The sequence below is a fragment of the Psittacula echo genome (assembly GCF_963264785.1).
Source record: "Psittacula echo genome assembly, chromosome: 1".
NCBI classification, from domain to species: domain Eukaryota; kingdom Metazoa; phylum Chordata; class Aves; order Psittaciformes; family Psittacidae; genus Psittacula; species Psittacula echo.
In genome coordinates this window covers 43372540-43393540 of record NC_137735.1, presented here as the reverse complement: position 1 = coordinate 43393540, position 21001 = coordinate 43372540, and the positions used below count along the sequence as shown (strand labels likewise).

General features: G+C 36.8%; 1 protein-coding gene across 1 annotated transcript in view; it reads left to right on the top strand.

The window, feature by feature from the left end:
• KLHL2 (kelch like family member 2) overlaps positions 1–21001 on the top strand; it is a 60694-nt gene that overhangs the window by 11835 nt on the left and 27858 nt on the right. Inside the window, exon 4 of the mRNA XM_080630074.1 lies at positions 698–819. Coding sequence (XP_080486200.1) covers positions 698–819 — 122 coding nt within the window. The remainder of the gene's footprint in view (positions 1–697; positions 820–21001) is intronic.

Here is a 21001-nt window from a genome sequence, read left to right as displayed (position 1 = left end):
GGTTATAACCATTACTTCAAAATGTATCTTTGAGCAATTATTTCAGATTTAAACAAAATGTTTCAGTTTGAGAAACATCACATTTTAGAAGGCAGAAGCTATTTTGCAGTCTTTTCTGTGAAGATCAGTTGTGGCATATGGCCAATATGTCAGCCTCCACAAAATGAGATCCAACAAGTTTTCCCTTGCTTACCATTTTATCTTAGCTTGAGTTTTAACTGTGAAATCAGATCTGTAACAGAGGTGAAATTGCTAAGGGAATAATAAGTAGGCAGGCAAAGAAATATGTATGTTAATTCTTCTGTGGGAATATATTTTTTCTTATTTAAATAAAATTACTCCAGACTGCATTTGGTGTGCTCATTCGATTAAGAAGTTAACAGAGTATTTTAGTAGCTCGCTTTTCCAGCAAAATGTTTTTGTATGCATTTGAAGAGTCTTATTTATGTCTGATAACAATATTTTCCTAATATTGTACATTGGAGAAAATAGGTTGCCTGCAGTAAAAGTATTAACTCAAGTAGCAATTGCATAATGGAAACAACACAGTCTTCCTTTCTCATGGGAGGGAGAAAGGAAGGAAATTGAATTATTATTGAAGTTGTTTTACTATCACAACTGATCATACACAGAGTTTGCTGTTATTTAACTTCTAGTTTTTTATGTAATTTACTTGACTAATAAACTGTATTTCTAGGTGAGATGAGTGAAAGCAGAGCTAAGAGAGTTCGCATAAAGGAAGTTGATGGCTGGACTCTAAGGATGCTTATTGATTATATTTACACTGCTGAAATTCAAGTTACAGAAGAAAATGTGCAGGTAAGTGAGAGTATTTTCTGCAATGAAAGAAATGTAATGTGCAGAGTCATTTATTTTGTTGTTGTGGTTCAACTTCAGCATGGGAAATCTCATCTGCAAACTGGAATTTTTTCAGACCTTTTGCTTACAAAGCAAGTAGTCATGCTTTTTAACTCTGGGTCAAATTCAAAGACTAGTGAAGTAAATGAAGAGTCAGTTGGCTTTTAATGGGCTTTTACCAAACCTTATGTAATACGATAAAATAGATTTCCTACTCTGCCTAAAATTAATGCTGTCGGCCACCTCCTTACCACCCCTTCTCTGGTACTTCATTGCAATTTACATAAACAAGGTAGATTTGCTCCTAAGTGTGAAACCATGTTCTCTAATAGAGCTGTTCTGTTTGTTTTAATGTATTTTTTTTCTGCTTGCCTTTAGAATAAAGTACTTTCTTCTGCTCAGCCTCTGTACCTTGCTGGTGGCTAGTTGTGCAGAAGATTTTAGCTACTGCTGGTTTTTCTTAAATCAGCCAGTATCTAGTGTGAAGGTTTTGTCCATTCCACACAGAGCTAATCATTATTTGTAGTCAGCTGTACCTTAAGATGAAACTTCAATTAGAATAAAACAAACACAGGCTTAGAAAATGTAGATTCCTGCCCTTAATGTTTTCTAACCACAGGTCCTAGACATGGACAGAGTAGAGTCTGCTTTTGCTATCTTTTAAGATTTGGTATAGATATTTGGTAAGTTTAAAGCTAGTTGCATAACGTGATATATTTAATTCTCATGTTTTTCTTCTTGCTCCGTTTCCCCTTGTTTCTGCTTTCTCTCAATGCCAGATTACTAGCAGTTATTCTGCTGCTTTTGCAGGGGATAAAACCATGTGCTGTTGTTTGGCATTGAAAACGTCTGTTTTATTGAGCATTAGGCTGAAATTAATAGCTTTTTGTTGGCTGTTGAATCCAGTGGGATCACTGCTAGTTTTAGCTATGCTTGATTGAAGACCTAGAATGAGAAATATTGCCAACTTGAAACAAAATATCCTACTACTAAACCTTTCGTATCTTAGATAATAGCATAAGTCTTTTAGTTCTGCAATATTTTCTTCATAAGGAATTGTTTATTTCTGGTCTGATGATGGGTGTACATAGTGGAAAAAACTGTTATGTTGTATCTTGCCAATTTGGTGGTTACACAGATCTGTGTATCCCTGTGAAAGACCTTGGGCAAAATCCCAGAGGTGTCAAAGGTTCCCTAACAGATCTCTTCTTGCTTGATAATGCTTTTTTTCCCATCCTTAAAGCAGAATATTCTGTCTGGCTGACATACCTTAATGACCTTAATCTTGTACTTTTGATCCATAATATCAGAGTGGACTCAACAGGCAGCATACTGTGTTTTGACTGTAGGTGCTGCCTAAGAAGATGCATTTTAGCCCATTGTTATTAATGATTCTTCTATATTTATGTGGAAGAAAAGTCAGTGTTATGTTTCTTCCTCATAAGGACTCATTAAAGGTCAAAAATATCCAGATTTAAAGCTCCTGAGGCTGTTAGGGCTTTCATTTTCACAGTGTCAGATTATCTGTCTGAAGATATGTCTAATGATGTTGGGGATTGTGATATAAATAATGTGGCTTGGTGAGTGATATTACAAGTTTGCGGTTACTTGAGTACTGAGAAGACAGTCAAGCTTTTAAGTAGATTTTGATTTATTGCAATATACTTGCATTTTAATGTTAATAATGAATATAATTTTAATATGACTGGTAATGAATGTAAGCATAAAGCTATTCTTACTTTGTCACTTTAATCCTTTTTGCATTACTACCAGTGTATATGTAATGTTTATTTGCGTTACAGCAGAACTGAATGCTATAGATAAAAATGAATACACTGATGCAGGTACTTTTCCTTAAGTTTGAAAGCCAAGGTGGGAAAATTGTAATTGTGAATTTCTGGAAACTTAAAAACCTAGCACAGACTGTCAGGCCTTAGTTAAAATGTTTTCTCTGCATAAACATGTTGCATGCTCTTGAGATTAATTTGAACTCTCAATTTCCTGTCTATATGACAGGATTAAATATTGCTAGAAGGTATTGTGGAATTTTGGTAATGGTTAAATTTTGATCTTGTAGGAATACAGAGCCATGAAATCCTAAGATTCTGTGTAATATTGTCTCTCTCAACTTTTTTTGTTTTTATATTTGGGCTAATGTGATAAAGTGGAGCTTCAGTTTCTAGGTAGCTTGTTATGATTCTCATTCTGATAATCTGGATGGGATTTTGAGTGCATTATTCTGCCTGTTCAGGTTCTACATTGTAAAAATAAGTATAAAGTTAAATTTATTAAATAAATTCGTTTTTAACATGTGATGCAATATTTGAAAAGTGTGTGCACATTTCATGTTTAAGTAATGTAGAATTGCTAAGTACTCTTTGGTATTAAAATAGCCACATTGTATATTTATGAAAGCTATTTACAAGTGAATACTTCGTGGTATAGCCAAGCTTACTGGTCTTTCTCAAGGGGAAAGTTGACTATGAGATTCTTTCATTTGTATCTTACTTGATCTAGATGTGGACAGGAGATTGCTTCTTTACCGTACCTTTGCAGCTTCCGAGTAACAGCTGTTAATTTCTGCTCCCCACTGTTGTGATCTCACTTATGTTTTGTTTCTTGTTCTTTTTTTTTGGGGGGGGGGAATTGAGTGGTGAGGAGGAGTAGACAAGTCAGGTATAATCAATGACTGAGAAGAAAAACACATTAGTGCGTAAACTATTTGTTATCATTACATTAGTTAAATGCAAAAGAATATTTGTTCTTTTCTTCAGTTCTTGGTTCACTACATTCCCCAAGAGCCCCCAAGAGTAAGGCAGCTGGTATATGAATGTGTACATTCTTGGATTTCTTCTGGTATTTTCCCTCATTTAGAATGAGTTATTTTATCATTCATCTCTAATGGCACTCACTTCGCGTAATGCTATACCAGTGTTTCTGTTGTATTCGCGTTATGTCACATTCTCCTGTGTTCTCAACTCTCTGCTCTTCCTTTCTCTCTTTTTTTGGTTGGGTTTTTTTTTTTTTTTTTTTTTTTTTTTTCCCAGAAATGAAATGAAATGTCAGACTTAATGGAGTATCACATTTTTCATGTTTTAAGAAAGGAACATCAAAGTTAATGTTTTCAGAAGGCAAAGCAACTTGATTGCACATCAAATTTTTTCAATTTCCATATAGGTATTAACTACATGCAGTACACAATGTGGGAGAGTTAGTTACTATAAGAAGCTCATGCGTGAGTAACTCACCCACACTATGCTTGTGCAGTTCAGCACGTATTTAGTCAGCAGTATACCTAGACCTCTACCGAGCACAAATACATTGGAGAAAAAATTCCTGCAGTTGTTTGTGGACTGTGGTTTTGTTATGGGCTTTAGAGGTCAGCCTGATAGAGGGAAGAGAGATGACTGCGGTAAACACCAGATAAAGATGGTTGTGTTCCTTTCTGACTCCCTGCTACAGTCCTCTGTTCCTGTAGTTGTGCTGATACAAGTGTTTGCTGTACTGCTTTATAAACCAGGTCACTGAACGTATGTAAAAATAAAACCAACAGCAAAACATTCCTCCCTGCCCCCCAGCATTTTTTTTTTTTGTCTTTGAGTTATTAATGGGATCACTTCAAGGATCTGGTTTGTAACGTCCTGCTGCTGGTTGTTACGTTCACACAGTACTTTGGGTTAGTGTATTGAAGTGTCAGGAGCCAACATGTCCTTGTTGCTTCGGGAAGACATTACACATAGCTTCAGTTTGGACTTATTGATAAACATGGTGTCTTGCTTTTGAACAAGCAGAAGATAAAAATCACAAATAATGGTAGTTTTGCAAAGCTCTGTCCTGACATATTTTTCCCTTTAAAGAACTGTGTTAGGTACAGCCAACACAAAGTCCAAAATCCTGAACAGGATCCTTTATAATATATATAACTTTTTGTGTTCATTTTCTGAAATTATTTAAGAACAATGTGTGTAGGACAAAGCATATTATAAACACACAAGTGCACAATATGCATCTTTCCTTTGTAACTCATGCTGTTCATGCAGATTGCCATCTGAAGTATAACAGACATGCTTTTATTTGCATGCTGTCATGGGGTGAGGGCTTAAGAGTTCACAGAACATTTGATTTGAGGTGCTGACAAAACAAGATCTGAAAAAGCAGCTGATTTCTCTAAGACATCTGCAAAAAAGAGGATGCTTATGTTGTCCAAACTTTTTACTGAGGCAGTCATTCTACTGCCTTACTACTTACTACTTACCTAGTATTTGGTAACATGGGCTTTGACTATTTGTGGTGAATCTCTTCTGGCTCAAAAACTTTGCATGGTTGTTGAATCCTGAAAAGTCCTCTAGCTTGAAAATGAACAGGCACCTCACACCAAACCCCAAAGAAATCCTAAAGCTTATGGAAACAGATGGGTGCTTTTCAAGTTGTCCAGCTTCTGAATTTTGTTTGTGGCATGACCCACAAAGAGTTGGACCAACAGGATTGAGGGTATGTTAAGGGAGCAAAAAGAAGGAAGAGTGGGAGGTTGTAGGGAATACCATAAAAGATAATTGCTATTGAACTCTGTAAAGTGAAACAGTGACTGAATGTATCTAGTCTTGGCAGAGCATATTTAATCTAACAGTGAAAACTTTGTAACAATCCTCATGTAGTTTGTTCCAGTTGCTTTAGTAGCTTCCCTAGTTTCCTTGGTCTCTACTAGACCTTCTGATGTCTTGTAAAGCAATTGGTTGCTACTTTTGCTGTAACAGTCTTAAATATTGAAAGACATTCATATAATTTAATTTTTCTCTTTAGACTGAACATCATAGATTTGTTTTTTGGAGGTAATGCTTTCTAAATCTTTTAGCATTCCTCTTGCTTTTCTAGACTCTTTCCATTTCACCTATTGTCTACATGCTTAACATATAATGGACCTATAATATAATGTAAATAATATAATATAATATAAAATAACATATAATGCTTAACATATAAAATTGGACCCAGTAATCCACTGAGGCCTTGTTAATGCAGACTAGAGTGAAATTATTTTCCTGTGAGTAAATTATAGAGGTTGTTTCTTCATATCATTGAGTGGGCTCTCTTTTCCAATAACATGACATTGTTTCTAGCTTCACTCTGTCTTTATGCTGGTAGAGAGAGAAAGAATGAGAATGTGAATATGATCGTCATGCACTGGGAGAAGGAATTTGTGGTACCTCTTAATTTTGGTAAATGCCAATTTGAGTGTTGTAAATACCTATCCTTCTTAGCATAATACTTTTAATAAACTAAAATTGGAGCCAGCAAAAGTCGTTATCTGGTTTATAGTAGTAGTGTCTTTTAATAAGTTTAGAGGGTGAGACTTCGTTTTTACACCAGGAACTGTCTGTTAGGAGAAGGTGCCAATTTGCAAGTCTGTTTTCAGAGTACAGCCACATATTAAAACTGGTTTCAATAAAAAGTGAAAGAAATTAACTACTTTAATTTTGGAGAAATGTTCAATTACCTTTTAAAACTTGACAAAACCAGAAAAGAATGGCCTACTGAAACTCCTGTAAACTTACATCTGTTTTGGAAGTGGGAGAGGAGGGAAGGAGAAGAAAGACATGTGGAAGTAATTTTAAAAATGCTTGGAGTATCTTTTGAGGAGACTATTACACAGAATAGAATGCAGAATAATGAATAATCCAGGCTTGTTTCTGTTGAGGAGGACAGAAAAAAACCAACAAACCACCAAGGGGTAGATATTAGTTCCAGTAAAGCATAGTAAAAATATGTGCTATCAGTACCATGAAGCCCATGTAAACCTAAGGTCAGAGTTTACCATGCCTAATCTTTATTGGGTACAAATTTAAAGGCAAAAATAAAATTCTTCACAACATGCAACATTCCTTATTTGTTCCTCTGCTGAACACTAGGATAAACTTAGATCAAAATATTCAGAATAAATTGTTATATTTAGAAGTGGTCTGCTTAAGATGCATCATAAGCAGTTTTATAGGGGTGCGATATGTGAAATGACCGCTATTTAGGTGCCACCAGCTTTGTATGAAACTTGTAATACTGGAATATCAGATTTGGTAACAAAGCTGTGTTGGTTTTTTGTTTGTTTGTGTCCTGGGTTCAGCTGTAACAGTTGTTTTTCTTAGTAGCTGGTGCAGTGCTGTGTTTTCAACTTTAGTCTGAGAACAGTGGGTTGTTGGTATTTTTTTTTCCTCTTTAAACTCATGTCTGTTCCCTTCTTCAGTACCTCTTCTACTAAGTACACCAGTGTACAGGAGCTTAATTAAAAAGTGAGTTCAGGATCACGATGGAATTCCCAGTTTACCAACTTATTGTTGTGCATCACCTGAACAACAGCAGCTGTTTGTGTGGGCTTTTAGCTTGAAGAAAATGTAAAATGACTTGGTATAAATCAGTTTGTAAGACTCATCACTTAGTATTTGCTACAGTCTTTAAGCACTTATACGATCAAATTACTATAGCTTAAATTCCAGTAATCTTCAGAGCCATACTGTCTTTGTATCTGAGCTGAGAGTCAAAATTTTGATGCTTGCCAAGCTTTATCCTCAAAAGAAATATACTGTGTATATGAACTGGTGACTAAACTAAAAGTCTTTATATGAGTTAGCAACAAATATTGTGATGTGCAAAGAGCATAAAGCATGTTTTTTTAAAAAACTGGTTTCATTTTAGATACCTTAGAATGTGTTTCAAGAGTTTCTAAGCCTACCAGTCAATTATTCCTTTGAAAACTAAAGAGTGTCTCTTTTTTCCCTTATTGGATGAAAAGATGTCCCTCACCTTTCAAAGGTTATATTCAGTTTTCTTTATGAACATAGGAAATTTTCTGTTTTCAAGGGGGTGTTTTAAAGGACTTTTCCTTTTTAGAACTGAAGACTGACTGTCCTTTACAGATGTATGATTGGACATCGTAAGAGGAGAGAGTTCATTTCAGTACTTGAACAGACGTGCGTTCTGTGTCCTGGAAGTATGCCTGCTGCTGTGTAAGTGGGTGGGAGAGATAAAAGAAATATTTATTCAACTGAACTAAATGCTGTGAAGCTTTCACTAAATCCTGTGATACAGTAGGTCCTGTTTTAAATATAACATTGTATGTATATTATATATATATATATATATAAAAAATGCTCTGAGACAAAGTAATGCTGAAATTGCTTCCATGGGAACTTGGCTGTTCTCCTTAGGAGAGCCTATGAAAGACATGTCTGGAAAAAAAATGCTGCACTTGATTTAGGAACCTAATAAGGGCAGGAAGGGAACAAGTTTGATCTTGATGCATTTACAGATGTACCTCTCTGGGCACCTCTTCTTTAAGGACTTTTTGATAATCAGGGAAAATGAAACAGCTTAAGTGAAAGCGAATCTTGAGAAGAGGGTGTGCTGGGAAGGCTGGATCTAGGCAATGATAGCCCTACTGGTCATGATTAACACCTTGCATATCACTTGGAGACCAACAGATAATTAAGAGAAGTCCAGTACCTCCCCAGTTGTGCACTCTATAGAAATGTGGGGCTCCTTAAGACGAGTTTACCCTGAATTAACTGTGGTTACTGAATGTCTTTCAAACAGAGTATTATACATAGACAGTGCAGTTTGGTGACGATAATATAGGTAATGATAGCAATTTTTCTGGGTGGAAGCAGTCACAATCTTCTAGCTAGATGCAGGTAACTTAATGAAACTATTACTGCTGTATACCGCGAGTTAAATTTGACATCCCTTAAGTTTCCAGGCTTGTTGATAAAGGCCTTTTATTCACTTGTATTTGTCTTTATTTACTGACCACAATTGCCTGATGACAGCAATTAAAAAACATTCTTCAGAGAATACCTATGTTTCCACCCAAGTCTTCACTATATTAGTTACTAATGGAATAAAATTTTGAATTTCTAGGTGTATGTTTTAAGCCAGTGGGGTTTTCCCCCCCAGTCCTTTTTACATCAGTCATCTTGCGTCTCCATGGTACCTGCACAGCCACTTCCAAAATCTTTCCTGCAACACATGGCTGCTTGCATGTTTGGGGCTGGAGACCGAGCATTAAGCCATATGAGTACCTTCCAGGCTGGTTTCTTGTTAAACTCTGCATATTCCTAAAGAAGAATGAAGTTAGGTCAGACAACAGCACTCCTAGAGATCATTTTTTGGAGTGAATGAGGTTGAATGAGTTTAAGTTCTCTTACTGTCCCTAAGTAAAAAGAGCAATATTGCAGTGATTTCCCTGTCAGTAGCTGCGGTGTTTTTTGTTTTGTTTTGTTTTGTTTTAATTAAAATAGCTCTGACTTTATGCTAAAGTTTATAAATATCATTGATGGCATCTTTAGAGCTGAAATCTGTGAATTTGTATTTCCTGTGACTTAAATTTAACTTGCCAGAAACTCAGCAAAGTATCCTGGTGCAGTACACAGCTTTTTTTAGACAGATTGTTAGGCCAAATCTTCACTAAAACTGTATAGCTGTCTTTCAAGCTGTTCATGTATTTTTTTTCTGAGCTGATACTCACTCTGATGCCCAAATAATCTCCTGTAAGCTTAACATTTTGGACAGATTTGGCTGACAGCAATTGATACAGCTGCTCAAAAATGTTTTTTCTTTTCACATAATGTTAAATAACATGAAATGTTGAATTGTCGTACTGCATAATTTGTCAGCACTATTGAAAAAACCAAAAATGGTCTCTTTGCTGTGTTCTGATGCCTCAAATAGCTACACATGGAGTCTTGTTTTGATGTTTTTACCTGTTAAGACTTAATAATCATCTTGCATGCCACAACAACTTGTCATACCTGCCGCTGCAGCTAGTACATGTGTTCCAGATTTTTTTTAGCTGAAGGACCAAGTGTTAAACCATATACCTGCGCTCTTTTTTTTTAGCTTCTGTAGGTAGGGGATAATTTGTCAAGATATGACTTTTACAAATGAGCTACAGGTACATCATTTTTCATCAGGCAAAAGCAGTTCCGTAGTGACAAACTAAATTGTCAGCTGCATTAATTTTTAGATGAAATACCAGTTGTCAAAACCCAAGTAATTAACACTGTTGTCTGTAACTTGCTTTAAATATTGGACTAGGCATTTAGAATAAGAGTTAAGATTCAGGAACACCAATGCAAAATGCTCTGTCTTAAGTGCATTGAGGCATTTGAAGACTGCGTGGTGTGTCCCAGCATGCAGAGCCATGCAGCTTTGCTGGTGATTCTCTTCACTGTGGTTTATGGATTATGCCCTTGTGAGAACATTTTATGAAGAGAGACAGGTGTATATGTAGAGATTTTAAGGACATAAAGGGTATCTCAACTGATGCTTTAAACTTTCTAATTGATGTGATGGTTTCAGTGTCCTTTTAACAAGGCCCTTCCCCCCCTTTTAATATATGATGAGTAAGATGCTAATTATTGAACCTTGACGTGACAGGTTACAAGCCTGCTTGTTTCTGAGGGAATTAAAATATTTGTTGTGATCTTCGGTTCCCTCATCTTCCATCTTACACCGATGGGTCTTTGCTGGACTCAGCTTGATCTTGGAAACCACTCTGTTTCCACAATCATATTTCACCTTTACCATCACTTTGTACATGGCCTTCATGGAGACCTAAAACCTCCTATCATTTTTTTTCTCTGCTAATAGGTTTCAGGTAACTGCACTAATTCTTGAAAGCATTTTCCTTTACAAAATGTTTTATGTAATACAGATGTTGAGTGTCAGACGCTATTGGTGGTCAGTGATCTTATTTCCTTGACACAGATTAAGGCTGTAGGAGGAAATGGAGTTCTTTACTGGATTGTCTTATACAGGTTTAAAAATAAACAGGCCTTTGGTCTTTCTGCTCAACTCCATCATGGCTGTAGTGGCATAGCTACTAAATTCTGGAACTGTTTGCAAATTCTGAAATTGTATTAAGAGTCATTCAGCTTGAAATGTTTTATAAAACTGCCTCTTCCTAATGATTTAATGATTAAAACCGAATTAAAAAAAAAAATAAATCAGTTAATCTTGGTGTGCATTTAAACCACTTCCTATATGGTAAACCAAACTTTCGCTCTTATTCTTCTATGCCAGCACAGCTCTAATACTATTAGGGGCTTGCTGACACTGCAGAGAGGTACTTAAATCCAGGCTGATATCAGTTTTATTATAAACCCTATTCATAAAAACATGTTTAAGGTTTACTAGTCAAGAATTTAATGGTGGACTAAACAGCCTATTTAGTTCAATTCGTTTGATTGTGTGCTGAAAGAGTACCAGTGAAGTACCATTGTTTAGCTATTGTATGTATTTTATACATTAGGCCTCAAGCAACCATCTGGTTACCTCTTTTGACCCGTTTTTTCGTATTTGTGACAACAGCTTTGAGGATTTTAATAATGTGAAGGCAAAACTAATATGGCTTAGCTGGAGGAGAGACAGTGGCACACTTCTTGAACTAATATGCATTGTAAGACACGTCAGGCAACAGTAAATGATTTAATTTTTCCAGTGAAATAACCCTACTATGCAATCTTCATTTGCTTATGCATGCCTGCCTGTCATGAGAGCGAGTATAGGAGGAAAGGGAATAGAAGAGTGTGATCTTTCTACAGGTGTATTTTATTACCAATGCAAGCTTCATTAATTTGCACTTTAAATGAGTAAGCTTCACATACAAGAGCTGCTGACCAAAATACTAAGCAAAAAACGTTATGGGGAAACTAATATTTTCCTCTCTGTCAGTTTTTAAATGCAAAAATGGTGGTAGGACCATCAGAATGAGGAAAAGCACAGATTGCACAGATAAGGCAACTATTCCTTCCTGAGGTATTCACATTTTTAGATTCCTGCCTTTTTTCTTCCTTTTCCTCTTCCCCAAAGATACCTTGCTGCTTTCTCTCCATCTTCCAAGTGATGCTTTATTTGCATTTTGCTGGCATTTTCCAGTTCTCCAGGCAATGAGTCTTGTTATAACATCTTTTTGTTTTTTTCTTTTGCTATGGTCTTTCTGAATGGGCAATCCCAGAACTTTGTTCCTAGAGAAAATTGGGTAGGCAGAAGGCTCTAAGCCTTGTAAAAATAAAAAGATACCTGAATGAAAATTTGAGCTGTTGTACACTGGCTTCTAGGTGCTGAAGTTCTCTTCAAAACTGAGAATGAGCACAAGAGATAAAGTATGTCTAAAATGTGGATCGAAAGGTATGAGGAATGAATGAAAATTGTGGTGAGGCTGTAAAAGACTGTCTTGGACTATCAAACACCAGTGTGTGTGGGAGGTAGAGAGTCTTGAATCTCTTCTGGAGGGAGGCTGAGGTCTTATGGACTGAATCACAGATTTACCCTATTTCAGAATCTTTGTTCCTTAAGAAGATATTTTGAAGGGGTGTAAAACCCACTCAATTCTGTATATTTAGAAGAGACACTTCTGGGCAAAGGCAGTAAAGAGTCTTGTAGCTTGGCTGTGTCAGCATGGTTTAAGCAGGAGCCAAGGAATGAATCAGAAGCTCATGGAGGAGGTGATGGGGTGAGACAGAAGTGAGGTTGAGACAGGAGTACATTATAGAAGAGATACTGATCTGTAATCCTGCACTTCAGAAGCATGTGATTCTGATTGCTGTGGGAGGTGAATGGGAAGTCACTGAGGGATTTAAACAGGCACGTTTAATTTAAATGATAAAAAGAATAAAACACTTTTACTCAGCACTGCAGCTCTAAATATAACAGCTGTTAGTTTCCTGCATATTGTTTCTTTAATGAGTGATTTAGGAGAGCGTGTAGGCTGCCAAAGCCATGCATGAGCAAGGTGCCAAAAACTAAGTAAGGTAGAAAGTCGCAGTTATGCCGATAGACTGTCCAAAGTACATCTTCTTACAGATCAAAGATACGATTAGAGAAAGGGTCCAAAGATGAGGCACTGAAGCAAATGAATACGAATAATTCATCACTAGGGAAATAGGATTTTATAGACATATATCTAAAAATAATTCTTGCATACCTATGGAGAAGAAACTTAAAGTGAGGTGGCTGAGACTGTAAAAAAAGGTTAAATTCTCTAGATGGCTATTCCCTGCAGTTTCAAACCATATTTTAGTAAATCAGTACAATGTTATTTGGTGATCCTGAGCATCAGAGATACTATAAAGGATTTTTTTTGTTGTTAGTGTCAGGTAACATAAGGGAAGCTCAAACTTTCCATATGTTTTAGAATTCTATTTGAATTGTGTATAGCTCCTAAAAACCTCCTGTAATTCTTTGAGTGCTCCAGAAATAACCATATCAAAGGCTTTTGAAAGTCAAGTTAGTTATAGTCCCTCCTAAATTGTCACATGATGAGCAATAAATAGATCAAAAATCCCTAGGGAACACAGAAACAAATAGGAATAAATAGTTGGCTTTCACTGTATCTGAATGGTTGTAATCTGTCACAGGCTTCCAAAGAACAGATTTTCTTTAGTTTTGAAAAGTAGGTAGCAAAAGATGTAGGTGATAAACTGGTTTAGGGACTTTTTTCAATACCAGATAAAAATAGAAAATCTTCCTGCTTTCTAGCTAAGCTAGATGTCGGGCTAGCAGACCAAATTTAATGTTGGAAAGTGTAAAGCAATGCATGAAAAGAAAAATCTGAATTACTCCTACATATTGCTATGTTTTACATTAACAGCTTTTCCTAGAATAGAATAACATACTGTAGTCACCTTAGGAAAACTTCTGCTCATTGTGAAATAGTGGCTTTAAAAAGGAGTGTGAAAAATGGCACAGCAGCATCTGTATGTCATTGTAGAAATCTGTGTTCTCACCTGTAACACTCTGCTGGATGATCTAAAATATGACGTGAATAGCACACTTTGAGGAAAGGCTTAAAGCTGTTAAAGGCATGGAAAAGCTATCATTTAAGAGGAAGAAGATTAAGGCCTTTTTTGGCTTGACTCTGAGATGACTAAACAAGGAGTCTATTTTTCTTCCAAAATCTATTTGTTACAAAGACTCCACATACCCTTTTAAGGGTAAAAGAGTTATGTACTTATGCCTAAGATAGTAAGTTTTTTTTTAAGATACCTAGAGAGGAGTGCACAAAGCCATACATGTACATATGTATTATTGTTGTTATTACGCTTAGAGTGTATGCCTAATGAATAGAGTACGTTGCTGGAAAATGCGTGAGAGGAGCTGTATAGGATGCAGAAGGTGAGCAGTGTGCTTTTTCCAGCCATGCTGGTTAATTTGGAAATGACTACGTGAGAACCCTAGGTTACTATTAGGTAGACTGTGTTTCAAAGCAGGTGTTTTCACCCTGTAAGATTTACCTCCCTAATTAAGTGAGAGCATATGAGGTCCAGGTCTGGGTTGGGTTCATCTGTTCTGCTTTCTTCCATCCTAGGTTTCCTCTTCCCCTTCTCTTTTCTTTTGAACGGAGGAAAGACAGAGGAAGGAGCAGTGCTGATAGAAGCATAGCCATGCTGCAAGGCTTTATTTCAGTGAATACTAGGTTTGACCACATACTGGGGAAGGGAGGATGATGTAACAGATTCTGTCTCAAGCTGGATGCCAAACTTGCTTCCAGCATGGCTGAGAGCATGGAAGGGATCCCTGGCTGGTTGCAGCAGAGCTAAACAAAATAGTTCTAAGGGCAAAACTTTTGCAATTTCTTCATTTCTATCTTCTACCTTTCTACTCCCAAAAGAAGCCTGCATCCCTGACCTACCAACCAGAACCGTAACCTCCACCGCCATCTTTTACTGTTCCCTTTCAAATCTGAAAGACCAGGCTCTTGTCCTGTTGCAGCCCTTACGTTTATTTAGCTCCAAAGCACTGGACAGTGCCAATTTTTCTCAAGTGAAGTTTGGTTTTAACATGCAAACGGAAAAGCCTGTAGAAGGAAATTTGGAGATTGTTTGTCTTTCATGCTGTTAACTAGGAAGGCGTGCATTGTTTTCTCTTGTTAGAAGACAGGGAATTTACCCATTTATTTGAATATATATTTAGCTGAAAAACTGTGAAGTTCTAGGCTAGCCTGGAAAATATTTTTAACCCTTTGTTTTATGGGCCACCTGGGATTGGGACTCCATTGTGAGAGGTATTACAGCAACATGCTATAAGGATGGTGTGGCCCAAAAGAGTTTACAGTCTTGAACAGACTATTTAAAAGAAAAAGGAAAGAAAAAAATGAAACTGAGATACGATGACCAACAGGTGAGTCAAAAGTAATCAGGACCAAGATCACAAGTTTTCTGATTCTAAAACCTGGTGCCTTCATCTTGCCTTGCAAGGATGTGGTTGCCCTTTACTAGACATTAATGAATAAGAACTTTTGTATGTAAACTGCCTTCTTAGACTGAGCAGCTTGTGCAACTTTTCTGAGTCTATGATCTTTAAAATCATCATGCTGCTAGGCTGTGTTAGAGACTCTGCTCTGTCAAGTCAGATGAAAGCAGCTACTTTTGTCTCAGCTATGACCTTTACCATAGGCATCCATGTATCTATGTGTATGACTAAAAGGGTACCTGTGGCAAAACCTGAAAGACAGCCCTTGCCAACTTAAAGTGCAGAGGTCATTTACTAAAATAAAAGTGTGTGTGCCTGCCTACCTCCCTGTAAAATTCAAGGTGCTTATTGTAAGTAAATTAAGCCACTTAAAGAAGAGACTCTTTGTTTGATGTCTCTTACTTGCAACTAGTTTCAGCAGTATGTTGCCACATAAGATGAAACTTCTGGAAGCTGAATAAAGGCTTTCTTGAAAATGTTTGTGTTTTCTGGATATTGGTCATGCTTTAAATCATGAAACATAGGTATTAAACCTTCATCTGAAAGAAAAAATAATCAAATGGGAGGCTAGAGATGCATTTGTGTTGGGAATTCTGTTCCTATGTATCTGAATTTTATAAGCACAGTATCTAGATCAAAGTGATTATGAAATCTGTCATTAAGCCTAATGCCCCCTTTTCCCTCCCCCTCCTTTTTTTTTTTTTTTTTTTATTGAGGAGGAGGTATTCCTCTGACATTTCTAGGAGAACATAATTATGGTCTGCTCTAGCAACCTGAGTAAGTAAAAGATTACAGAATCATTAGGGTTGGAAGGGACTTCTGGAGACCATCTAGTCCAACCTCCCCTGCCAAGGCAGGGCCACCTAGAGGAGGTTACACAGGAATGTGTCCAGGCAGGTTTTGAACGTCTCCACAGACATTATCTCAATAAAATATAAAAACATAACTGTAACACTAAATGCCTGGAGTAATCGAATGTCTGAGTTTACTGAAGGGCCATTTATTGCACATTAGATGTTAATCTTGACAAAATTTTTGTATTGAAGGTAAGCACACAAAGTATTTCTATTTCATACTTTTTCTATTGCACTCAGTTCTCAGGTTTGTATTACTATAAAACTCAGTAGTATGGATGCAGAGAACGGGATAACAGAGAAAACAGAGGTTCATAATCTACTATCCCAGTTATGCCACTATTTCCAGCACAGGATTTAAGGCTTTGCAAATGGTGTTTAAATCCTTCTCTTTAAGATTGCCAGAAAACTTGCAGTTATACTATGAGAAAAATGCTTGTTTGTTACAAAGCAGTTTGTAATATAGAAAAAAACCTCAGAAAACAATTTGTTCCTCAATGCCCTTCCCCTCAATCCCCCCCAGAGTTGTATTTTGTACTTTAGGAAACATAGAACATGAACATTTTGATCCTTTGTTGGTCTTTTACTTCTTTATTTTTAGGGACTATTTTTAAAATATTTCTATCACAGTCATCTTTGGTGTAACCAAAGTGTATCTGTCAGTGAGGTTTGAGATCGAGGGTGGTCTTGGTACTGAAGGTGTGAGATGTTATGGGTAAGTCTTATAGCTGAAGCACATTAGATAAAAGCATCAGCTGATGCAGCAATTCTTTATGTGGGTCAGCCTTTACAGAACGATCGAAAACCATATAGAGTGAGTTATGTTATCCTGCCTACTTAATGTTTCCAGCTTCTTTTAATCCTTCTGCAGAGGAGCTTTGTGTAGTATTTGACTGGGTAGCACTTCAGCTCCCATAGTTAAAGACTAAATTGTCCAGTTTCTCAGTGACAGAGTATCAGCAGCAAGTGGCTTTGTTCAAACTAGTTAGTCTTGTTTAAATTATTCCAGCCCTAAGAAAATATAAGGTATTTTTATGCAGCTGTATAATCTTTTAAGCACTGAATTACAGTATGATGAAGGATTTTGAGCTTTTATTTTAGATGATTTACTGTGCATGTACTTAAATTCAGTGACCACTTCATATCAAAACCTCTGTTTCTAACAAATCAAACTGTCTGCCATTCTTTCAATGAAAGAAAAATCTAAAATTTTAAAGAAAATTATTTTAGGTTCAAGAACGTTCCGCTCCAAATGAGACAATGTTTCATTTCTATTTTCAGTATCTTTTAACGCAGCAGAGGATATGGAAGGCTCAGCTCATGACTGTTAAAAAAAATAACCATCAGAATAGAAAATCAACCTGTCTCTCTTGTGTGGAGGCTTAAGCCAAAATGCACTGTTACATGCTGGTTAAGACACTGTTCTGGTAGAGAAGATGTAGGAGAATCTTCAAGCCAAACAAGGGTGGTTCAAGCATGGTTCTCTCTTGTAGAACAGATGGATACCATTAATTGTAGTGTATTATGTGATTAAAGTGACCCTTCTGTTACTTTGTTTGCTTCATTAATCTTATTTCTGCACTTCAGGAACCTCTAACTGCATCCCGAAACCTCTCAAAACTTCCACATCTAGCTCCTTCAAAAAAACCCAAGAAAACAACAACAAAAACCCATCTCCACCCCAAACGTTTTAATTAAAATTAGAGGTTCATTCACAATAATCTTATATAGTGGTGTCTCTTCAAAGCCAATTTTTGAGCAAATCAGTTACTTCCCATAAATTGCATCTCACTAACTGAAATAGACACTTAAGTACAGATTATGATGCTGGTTAAAAAGCAGGTATGTAACCCAGTTGCTTCTTCCTTACACTCCATTTTAATGTCACACTGCTTTCCAATTTGGGAGCCACTTAGTTTTTTGCAGAATGTGTCAGTCATTCAAAATATTGCATTTTCACAATTATTTCATTCTTTCCAGCTGAAACGATTCTCTACCAATTTGTGTCTAGTACTAAGGGGATGTGAAGGAATAGGACTGTGTTGTGTTCAGCAGTCAGATTCTTTCCTTTTATACTATAAAACTGCCACCTGCAGCTGATTTTTAATTGGATGGGGCTCCTTAAGCTAAAGGACAAATTTATATATTCACATCTTCACTGTGCAATAGCATATAAAGTCAAGGATGTTAAGATACCCAGAAGGTATGTTTTATGAGATACATGGTATCATGTTCTAAGCTTGCAGCTCATGCACATCTTTGAATTCAGCACAGTATCTTACTTATGTATTTTAACACTGGAGCAGGGCAATTAACTTGCAAATGTGGTTCATATAGAAATGCTAACAAGACTGAATTTCCCAAAATTGGAATGTCTACATTTTATTCCACAGATGCAAGTGTTAAAATATTTGTATCTATTTTAGTGGGTTTGTATGCATACTCCCAAATAGCATAATTTCTATACAGTGCTGAATGATTTCACTAGAACTTAGACTACACTTCAGTTACAAACTACAGTTTTAATTACAGCACAGATGCATGCAGATGATAGTCAAAAAAAAAAAAAAAAAGAAAATTTGGATTATCTTTGACCATTATTTTAATTTCCTTCTTCCTTACGCCATGGTAGTGTAAACAGCAAGTGAAGAAGTTCAGTTTGATTAAATGGTTATTTAAACCTCAGAAATAGAGGTTAAACTCCATATTTCCTCAAGATCTGTTTTATGATAGGCATTGACATAACTGCTGCTTTCTGAAATTTATTTCATTTTAATGTTGTAACTGAAAATACAGAATATTTGCAGTTAGCAAGGATGTAACTTGCTTTCCTGTGTGCTTCTGCATTGCATTGTTCTGTGTTAGGATTTGCATACATCTATTTTCCTAGGTTAGTCTCTTTCCTAATGTTACAGATTAGTTTTCCCTCCATGTGATAATGAAATTTTTTGCTTTTAGACAGCACATTATTCAGTTCTCTAGGCATACACCACTTTGATTTTTATTGGCTTATTTGCTTGCCAAGTACTTTCATGTTCTGAGAAATTTTGGGTTTGTTTATGCTGTGGGATGTTTTATTCCTAAAGCCTGCAATATATTCCTCATTATTTTCAAATGGGCATTATACTGATAGTAATGTGTTTTTGGTGGGTATCAATTTGAATTTTGTACAAGAATTCATGGCTGAAATCTTAAAGAATCCAGGGAATTTAAAAAATAGTGCAGGTAGCACAATATATTTATATTAGGAGAATAGATCATTACAAAGAGGAGTGGAAAGATGATAGCATTATTGATATAAAATTACTGAAACAAATTGACTTAAATCAGCAGACAGAAAGCTTTAATCAGTTTAAATTTTACTTTGAACTTTTCAAAATCAGGTCCAGTTAGAGCAAGTTGAGGGGCCTGTCCACTGAATTTTGAGTATCTCCAAGTGTGGAGATTCTGCAAATTCTTGGGGAAATCTCTTCCCGGGCTTAACCACCCTCATGGTATAAAAAAAAAATACACAAAATAAAATGTCAAACCAACACAAGATAACAAAAAACAACCTTCCTTCTTTTTTTCCTGTCAGATTTTCCTGTTTTCCTACTTGTGTCTTGTCCCACTGCATCTTCAAGGACAGTCCAGCTCACTCTTCTTTACCCTCCTATTAGATAGTTGTGGATGGTAGTAAAACGTCCCCTTTGTCTTCTTTTATGGCTGAACAAATTCAGGTTTTTTAGCCTCTCCTTGTAATATCACATGCTCCTGCCCTCTGATCATCTTGGTGGCTATTTTCACTGGACTTGTTCCTCCATTCTCAACTAGCAAGATGGTTACTGAAAGCTTATGTGTGGTACCAATTTGTGGGAGTTGTGTGAAGACAACTGCAGCAATGAACTTTGTGAAGCAAATATACTGTCAGGGGATGCGCATTAGGTCAACTAGCAGCCTTTGGGTAGGAGGAACTTCCTTGTCTGGTGTGGAGGCACTCCAGGGTAGCTTCTCTGACCAGCTTCTTCTAGATAGTCCACAAGGAGGGTTTAATGTTTGATGTAAAATTACTGATTTGAAGAGACCTGGTGCTGCATAGTGTTATGCTTTGATTTAGAGAGATAGAGCAATTTACTGAAATCACAACACAAGCACAATATAACTATTGCAATATACATTCGAATTGCCATGCAAAAGTGATTCCCATTACTGGTCTCTGTCTGACCACTGTCAGGATGTTGGGCATCCCCAATTCACTGGGCTAAAGCCAGCTCAAGCCCCTTGTTCTCTTCAGAGCTCCTTCTGTTGGTTGATCAGATTTAATAGTTTATGTTGGGCTGATCTGCATGTATACCTCTCCCTCTCACTGGTTTGGCTAGCTGGGGAAAACTTTACACTGTACTGATGATCCTGGAGAAGGCTGTTTACACAACCTGATTGACTCGCTGGTACAGCCATATATCTAAAACAAAGATTACCCTCCAGTCCTCTTGTATTGAGATAAGTTGAGCTTTCTTTACACCACTCGGTGCTCATTCATTACATTCTTCCCTGAGGTCATCACCTTTGCCCATCTCCTCTGAGCCTTCTTCCATTGTAGGGGTTTGTTGATCACACAAGCCGTATCTCCCCAAGACTGTTGTGAATCTGTTCTTTATGAACTGACAGGAGAGGTGCCTGCCTGTACTGGCTGCTCCTTGTCTTGGAGCTCAATGCATATATGCTTTGATCACATAAAGTAAATGTGTCCGGCTGCACAAGAGTAAACAAGGTCATGATGCTGTCTGGATAAAAAGAGGGGAAAAAAGCTGCAGGCAACATTAGTACCCTCAGCCCTCAACATACTCCTGGCATGTACCTGAAGGACCCACAAGAGAGGACAGCAGCCTCAGATACAGGTCGATGATCTAGCTGAGTCATTTTGAAGGGCTTGAATCTACTCCAGTGAAAACAGACACCCAATGAAAAAAAAAACCAGACACAGTTGGGGCCTTAACTGGATCCCTCCTGACTATGCAGGTGACACTGCAGGTGGATTTTAAAACAAATAATTGTACCTGGTCACAGTCCTT